The following is a 9142-nucleotide window of genomic DNA, read 5'->3' on the forward strand; positions in this document are numbered from 1 at the left end:
CCTACTGTTCTCTGTGGATGTTGATTAAGGCATCCTCCTGCACCTCTCTGATTCAGAGGGGTTGGGTTAAATGCATTAGACATATTTTAGTTGAAAGCATTCAGTTGTACAACTGACTAGGGATGCCCCTTTCCCCTTCCCCAAAACAACAATGAACATAGTGCCTAATCATGTTGTCACTAACCTGCAAGAGTTAGTACACTGTCCTGTGTTGCCTTGGCTGTGTACTTAGGGTCGTTGTCCTGTTGGAAGGTGAACTTACGCCCCAGTCTGAGGTCCTGAGCACGCTGGAGCAGGTTTTCATCAAGGATCTCTCTATACTTTGCTCCGTACATCTTTTCTTTCCCTTGATCCTGACTAGTCTCCCAGTCCCTGCCACTGAAAAACATCCCCACCGCATGATGCTGCCATCACCATGCTTCACCGTAGGGATGGTGCCAGGTTTCCTCCACACGCGACGCTTGACCTTCAGGCTAAAGAGTTCAATCTTGGTTTCATCAGACCAGAGCATCTTGTTTCTAATCTTTTGAATGATCGGCTATGAAAAGCCAACTGACTTTTACTCCTGAGGTGCTGATCTGTTGCACCCTCGACAACCACTGTGATTATTATTATTTGACCCTGCTGGTCATCTATGAACATTTGAATATCTTGGCCATGTTCTGTTATAATCTCCACCTGGCACAGCCAGAAGAGGACTGGCAAACCCTCATAGCCTGGTCCCTCTCTAGATTTCTTCATAGGTTCTGTCTGGCCTTTCTAGGGAGTTGTTTCCTAGCCACCGTGCTTCTACACCTGCATTGCTTGCTGTTTGGGGTTTTAGGCTGTCTTTCTGTACAGCACTTTGAGATATCAGCTGATGTAAGAAGGGCTTTATAAATACATTTTATTTGATTTGGTGGTCTGAGAGGCTTTTAGGTGCCTTTTGCAATCTCCAAGCGGGCTGTCATGTGCCTTTTACTGATGAGTGGTTCAGTCTGGTCAATCTACCATAAAGGCCTGATTGATGGAGTTCTGCAGAGATGGTTGTCCATCTGGAAGGTTCTCCCATCTCCCCGGAGGAACTCTGGATCTCTGTCAGTGACCATCGGGTCACCAAGGCTCTCCCTGACCAAGGCCCTTCTCCCCCGATTGCTCAGTTTGGCCAGGCGACCAGCTCTAGGAAGAGTCTTGGTGGTTGCAAACTTCTTCCATTTAAGAATGATGGAGGCCACTGTGTTCTTGGGGACCTTCAATGCTGCAGAAATGTTTTGGTACCCTTCCCCAGATCTGTGCCTTTGTAACAGATGTATATCGTATTCTCCTTGCGTTGTGTTTTCTCCTAATAAATCACATCAGCCAGTGGTCCCAGTTGAGCATCATTTATTTCTGTTGTTAAATGGGAAACAGCACGTTAGTTGTGCAGGGCTTAACGATATTGATGGCTATCGATGGCAAAATCTGTAGCATAAAGACAATTGTGTTAGCAGTGGGCTTATGTGACCATTACGTCGGTGTATGCTAGCTAACACACTTATTTACAGCAATCATATGCCAAAGCACATCCCAGAAAGCCACCATATACACACACATGTATACATCACTAACGTACAGCAAACTTGTACACATTGTAAAATATAAAATATAAAACAGTATTCAGAACGTGACCTACCCCTTGCATCACATTTTCATACTGGGAAGACCTGACGTTCGCGATCTCCCCCTAGCTGCAAGCGGGGCCAATCACAACACACCTTATTGTCATCAGAGTTGAACCAACCAATAAGAATGCTTGAACATTAAATACACATTTCTTTAGAGGCAAGTGGAAACATAACCAACCCTGTTACACCTTGACACAATCCTGTCTCGGAGCTCTACGGACAATTCCTCCAAACTCATGACTTGGTTTTTGCTCTGACATGCACTGTCAACTGTGGGACCTTATATAGAGAGGTGTGTGCCTTTCCAAATCATGTCCAATCAATTGAATTTACCACAGGCAGGCTCCCAAGTTGTAGACACATCTGAAGGATGATCAATGGAAACAGGATGCACCTAAACCCAGTTTCCTATCTCATAGCAAATTTTCTGAATACTTACATGAATAAGGTATTTAAGTTTAGTATTTGTAGTAAATTTGCAGAATTTAATACAAACCTGTTTTCGCTTTGTCATTATGGGGTATTGTGTGTAAAATGTGTTTTATCAATTTTAGAATAAGTCGGTAATGTAACAAAATGTGGAAAAAGGGAAGCAGTCTGAATACTTTCCGAATGCACTGTATATTGAATTTTCCTATAATGGCACTATTCATTTTGATTTTACGTGCTCATTAGTGCATATACCATGAGGTTATGCCATCTTATTAACATCCCTTACTGTCAACATTCCTACACACTGGCTAACTGACATGCCGTCCCGTCATGTCTTTTGAGGTTGTGAAGTAGTGTGAAGTCCAAACTGAGCACTGACATCACCCAAAACAGTCATCCTATTTCCCATGTCAAATAGCCTTTGAATCACCAAAACGTAGACCATACTATTTTTTTCCAGATTAAAATTGTCAGACTATCTATTAACCACTATATTGCTGTGTTTGATCTCATCATGGTTCTAAAAATTATTTGTTTTTCTGACCGTTTGTACCTTTTTTTGTTCTCACTTATGTATGTTTTAGTGGTGTGTGTGTGTGGAGAAACTCTGAGGAGGGGGAGTGTCTCTCAGTCACACAGGGATAAATTAGAGAGGCAGAGCTCATAGTCTGTCAGAAGGGTGACCTGACAGGGTCATACAAAGGATCAAACAGGAGCAGGACCTCAGCATTTTTACCCTTTCTTACAAATGGAGGAACACAAAGATGCTCAATACTGTTTTCATAACTCTTCTTGCGGGAAGGCTTCGCTATCGACATCTATTTACATAACACTGTACATTTTGTTCTCATCAATTTCAGCGGTTACAGTATTTTTGAACGTACTGGTGATCATCTCGATCTATCACTTCAAGCAGCTCCACACTCCAACCAACCTGCTCATCCTTTCTCTGGCTGTGACAGATTTCCTGGTGGGACTGATTGCGATACCAGTACTGACTGTGGCAGTAATGGAATCATGCTGGGTTTTTGGGAAATATTTCTGTGTGTTTTTTCTCTTCATCGGTTACTTAATTATTTCTTTATCTCTGGGCAATTTGGTTTTGATATCTATTGACCGTTATGTAGCTGTGTGTTATCCCTTGTTGTACCACACAAAAATAACAATACCAAGAATTATCTGTTGGATATTGATTACCTGGTGTTGGTGTAGCATATACAACGCTGCTATTTCAAATAACTCTGTAACTGTACAGGTACCCAAAATGTGCTTTGAAGAATGTTTTATTTTAGAAGGATTTAACTGGAGTAAAATCATTGACTTTGTAATTGTAATGGTTGTCCCAAGCTATATTATTATAACACTTTATATCAAAATATTTGTGGCCGCCAGATCACAGGCTAGAAAGATATTTTCAAAAGAGGCTGCGACCAAGTCTGGTGTTAAAATTGTACTGGCAAATAAGTCTGAGAGAAAAGCAGCAAAAACTCTATCTATTGTAGTTTTCACCTATCTCACTTCTTGGATTTCAAGTTTTTTTGTACAATTTTTTCTTCCACAATCATTAACTTACTTACTCTTGCTGCCGTTTCTTAATTCCTTAATTAATCCAATAATTTATGCTTTCTTTTATCCATGGTTCAAAGAGATAGCTAAACGTATTTTTATTTTAAAGTTAAGGCGTTTATAGTTCCTACATTTTTATTCAAAAGTTTGACAAACATAGATTTGATAATGTTATTTTCAAACTATACTGTTGTTGTAATTGTTTCTTTCATAATACACTTACATTACTTATCTCAGTTAGCTGTTGTTATCATAGATACATTTGGTGTTGATTCAGAATGTGGTGTTGATACAGCATGATTTGGCTGTATTGGATTGTAATGACTTGTTAATTGCCGAAGACATAAGCTTGTTATAAAGACATTTTAGTCATTTTGGGTTGTACATTCCAAAGACCAAAGTCTGTGTTTGTTCCATGTTATTTAATGATAAATAATATGTAAGTATTCTAAAAGTAAAGTACATTTTGAGGACGTCATGAATCAGTCCAGATGTTATTTAACACCACCCTCTAGTGGCTCAATGGCGACACAATGTCTTTAACAAGTGTATTAAAGTTTAAAAGTACAATACTGCTTGATATCATCTACTGTCCAGGTCTATATCAATGGTGTATTTTGTAAGAATTTGATGTTAAAATGTAACAATGTGAAAAAATGACAAATAATAATGCCCCAAAAGAGAGATTCGCACAATCACAGGACTTTTTGCAAGGTGAAGTTGTTAGACTAACAACATAGATGTTGGTGGTACGTGTCTGGGTGCATGTACTTTGAGTAATTGATTGATTAAATCTTATGTTCCACAAAGATTAAAACAATTCTAATCTAATCATTGAATTTGTGCACCCGTTACTGAAATGGTTGTGAGTGAATAAAACATTTAAACTGTTGGATAGCCTAAGGCTGGCTAAATTCCAATACGAATTGCACATCACTTTGTAAATCAGAATAATCTGATTTACAGTTAGTCTTGCAAAATTCAGGTAAATTTCCAAGGTCTTACAGAAATCCTGGTTGGACGATTTTTTCGGGAAAGTTGGGGGAATTTTTCAACCCTACTTGCAGGCCTGATGTGACCTGTAAACTATGAATTCCAGGCCATTGTATAAGGCCTTATGATATATGTAAAGGTTCAATTATAATGATAATATTCACCTAGGCACTCTGAAGGAATTCAACAACCCATGTCTCTGTCACTAACAAATACAGTCATGGGTGGTAACTCTACAATTCAATCGAAAAGTCAAGGCACACTGGGAAATTATTTGGAGAAGTGGCTTAGTGTTGGTGTTGAATTTAATTTAAGTATACCTTACTCAAAGAAAATGCATTTGTATTACTCATATGAAGGTAGTACTGCTCACTTCAGCTATTTAAGTTTATTTACTAATTATTATATATATTTTTTTCAATAATCAGTTTCCTCAAAATGTTTGAGTAGCCATAACTTATCCGGTTTTACTGTGCAGTCAAAAACTATGACATTGGAATAATACTGTGAAATTGTGTAAATTATGATAATGCCCTTTTAGTGTAAGAGTTGTTTGAAAATAATGAAAAAATGACAGCTTGTTTTAGTGGAATGGAGTTCTGGCCTGCCTGGTGACATCACCAGGCAATAAATTAGTTAATATGACCAATAAAATCGAGAGTTCCAAACCTCTCTGCCAATAACAGTTGTTTTTCAGTTTTCCCCTCCCCACTCAGACAACACACAGACAGTCCTAGCTACATTTGTGCTTGAGAAATTGCTTTTTTGTTTATTTTATGTAAAACAATCACAGTAAGGCACTTATTTTGAGGTGTTATAAAACAGCTATGAATGTGCTTATACCACAGGATAAGTTGAAAAGATCACAAAACTTCACCAATCTAAGGATCTCCAAGAAACATGGGCAAATGGGAGCACAGATGTATTTAGGATTTTTTTTATTTTGACAATGAGACAATTAACTGGTCTGAGTTGTGCAAATTGGATCATGTCCAGATATAAAAATAACAAAAATACACAAAAATTTTCAAACAAAATGGAAGAAAATATAATTTTACAACAAAACTAAGGTTGCTGGGGCACAACAGGATTAGTGACAGCTGTGAAAAAAGCAAGGTGTGCAGACTACGGTAACAGCGAGCTATATTATTATTATTATTATGTTTTTTTGATTGGTAGTTGGTCAGGTAACTAAGTAGTTGATGTTGCAATTGCAACATGTAGCTCTCCAGGAACAGGGTTGGAGAACCCTGCTTTTTACAGTCCAAACAATGTGTTTTGATGACAGTATACTTGACAATACTGCCACTAGCTAGCTAGCCATACACACCTTTAGTGACGTTTAGTGATGGAGGATATGAACCCGGTTTGAGGGCAGACACTGGTTTTGAAGTTTGCAGGCAGGGCTATCTCATCACGTGATAATGACCGACTCATGTCCGCTATATTTACCCCCCCTTTGACCTCCTCCCCAATGAGAGAGTGCCCAACGTGGGGTGCCATTGTAATAGGCGGGATATGAACCCGGGTCTCCCATGGGAGCAACCAACATCTTTAGACCCTAAGACCAAGAGGAAATACCCCCTTGGACTGAGGGCAGACACTGGTTTTGAAGTTCGCAGGCGAGGCTACCTCATCACGTGATCATGAACGGCTCATGTCTGCTACATAGGCATGACATGAGCTCACTGTACCCCCAGCTAGCTACAGGAGGAATTCACAATTATAAAACTTACTTTGCAGCACATCATTGACTGGCTGGTGTGTACATACCACTGCCAGCCTGTGCGCAGATGACACGACAGCTTCTGGATGACAAAGTTACAGAGGAGGAAAGGAAATACCTGAATTCTGCATTCCTCATTCTAGGGGTTTTCAACCACACAAGTCTGAGCTACGATCTGCCCAGATTAAAAAAAGCGGGCAAAATGCCCCACAAGAGAATGGGAAAATCTGGACCATTGTTACAGCATTATTAAAGGGGCATACCACGCCCCTCTCGAGAACTATGATTATGTGATTATCCAACTCATTCCCTCATACAGACAGGAACGAAAAACCTGCAAGCCTGTCAAACATACAGTGAAGAAATGGACCAGTGAGGCCTTTGGGGAGTTAAACCTCTTGAACTGGCAAAAATGAATAGGCTGTTTAAACAAAACAAAAAGTCTGACATATGTTTGACATATGGCTGGATTCAGTTTGCTGCTTCCAATTCGATGGATGTAAGCGGTAGTATACCAGCTTGTTTCATAAGCTTGACTTCAGTGGAATGCAGAGTGAACTGTACCATTGAATGCATCTCGAGCGAGGCAATCCCGCTACACGTCTTAAAAGGTCAAACGCAAGAACACTTTCAATGAAGATGTGTGTGTTTGTCTTAGATGGACACAAGTTGTACCAAAATAAGTGCTTGGCTCTTGGGAGTTGTCCGTGTCCGACAGCGGGGGTAAACATTACAGTGAAAGTCATGAAATTAGTGCTGAAAATACGAGGATGTTGTTTTTTATTTTACAATTGCTCTATTTAACTTCATAATAAGACAAATAACCCTCAACCCTCTGTTTGAAAAAATATTTTTAAAGGATTCAAAGGGTGAACAGCCAGATGAAAAAACAATAACAGATGTGTGTGATGTATTTGAGCCTGTGCTGTGACAAATCAGTAAGTATCACACAAATATGGACCAGTCCACTATATTCTACAATTCTCCACCTTTACGTGGATATAAAGGTTTACTAGCCTAATCTTCATGGCCCTCATTATACTGTCTTTTAGCTGGGCATAGCAAATACAGTTTAGGTGAAAATCCCTACAAGGACGTCAGCCACAAGGTTTTAGAGGACTGCCTGGACTCCAACGATTAGGACATTTTCAAAGACAATACCAACATACATGACTACACAGACAGGGACACATCTTACATCAGTGTCTGCAAGGAAAACTGCATTCCAACCAGCACTTATGTCACATTCAATCATAAATCCTGGTTCAATGCAGAGGTGAGAGGCCTTCACTCTGCCAAGTAAGGGGCACATAGGAGCGGCAACAATGTGTCACGGGTGTCGTAGTGGAGAGAAGACCAAAATGCAGCGGGTATGTGGATACTCATTCTTTTAATGGAAAAAAACAAAGCATCCACAGGAAAAACAAAACAATACTCACGACTAGACAGTGTAGCAGGCTCAATAAACGCAGTGCTCACAAACAATTACCCACAAACACATAGACAAAAACACCCTACTAATATAGGACTCCCAATCAAAGGCAACACAACACACCTGCCTTCAATTGGGAGTCCACCCCAATTAACCATACATAGAACAACCAAACTAGACAGAACATAGACACACATACAAAAACCCTGCCACATCCTGACCAAACTAACACAATTACGCCCTCTGTTGGTCAGGACGTGACACAATGACCAATCCATGGTGGCAAAACACCTACTGAACAAACATAATGGAAGCCAAACGACAATATAAGGAGCTGCTAGAAAAACAATTATCCACCAACAACTGCTCATCTGTGCGGAAGGGACTTCAGAAGATCACAAATTACAAACAAGACCCACCCCATGCATCTGACGACCCAATTCACTAATTTATTTAAAACATATATTTATTTTTTTACAGTGGTGTAAAGTACTTAACAAAAACTAGTTTAAAGTACTACTTAAGTAGTTTGTTGGGTTATCTGTATTTTACTATTTATTCATTACATTCCTAAAGAAAAGTATACTTTTTTCTCCATACATTTTCCCTGACACCCAAAAGTACATTTTGACAGGAAAATGGTCCAATTCACACACTTATCAAGAGAACATCCCTGGTCATCTCTACTGACCCTGATCTGGCGGACTCACTAAACAAAATTGCTTCGGTTGTAAATTATGTCTGAGTGTTGGTGTGTGCCCCTGACTATCTGTCAATAACAAAACAAATAAGAAAATGGTGCCGTTTGGTTTTCGTTAATATAGGGAATTTGAAAATATTTATACTTTTACTTCAGTATATTTGTGCAATTCCATTTACTTTTGATACTTAAGTATATTTAAAACCAAATATGTATTTTTTCTTTTACTCAAGTAGTATTTTACCGGGTGACTTACAATTTTAGGTGAGTCATTTTTATCAAGGTATCTTTACTTTAACCAAGTATGGCAATTGAGTACTTTTTTCAACACTGTTTATTTATTTAACCTTTATTTAAAAAGACACGTCAGTTAAGAACAAATTCTTATTTACAATGACGGCCTACTAAGGCCAAAAACTAACAAGTAAGATGCTGGGCCAATTGTGTGCCGCCCTATGTGACTCCCAATCACAACCGGTTGTGATACAGCCTGGAATCGAACCAAGGTCTGTAGTGACGCCTCTAGCACTGAGACTCAGTGCCTTAGATCGCTGCGCCACTCAAGAGCCCAAATATACACTGTCGTTCAAAAGTTTGGGGTCACTAATAAATGTCCTTGTTTTTAAAAGAAAATCACATTGTCCATTAAA

At 39.2% G+C, this 9142-nt stretch overlaps 1 protein-coding gene across 1 annotated transcript; it reads left to right on the forward strand.

Moving 5' to 3' along the window:
* The first annotated feature begins 2823 nt into the window (after positions 1 to 2823).
* Positions 2824 to 6736, forward strand: LOC106568110 (trace amine-associated receptor 13c-like). The gene is made up of 2 exons (XM_045692778.1): positions 2824 to 3330; positions 6680 to 6736. Exons 1-2 carry the CDS (start codon positions 2824 to 2826, stop codon positions 6734 to 6736), a joined length of 564 nt encoding a protein of 187 aa, XP_045548734.1.
* Positions 6737 to 9142: the final 2406 nt, after the last annotated feature.

The sequence above is a fragment of the Salmo salar genome, chromosome ssa13 (genome assembly GCF_905237065.1).
Source record: "Salmo salar chromosome ssa13, Ssal_v3.1, whole genome shotgun sequence".
Lineage (NCBI taxonomy): Eukaryota > Metazoa > Chordata > Actinopteri > Salmoniformes > Salmonidae > Salmo > Salmo salar.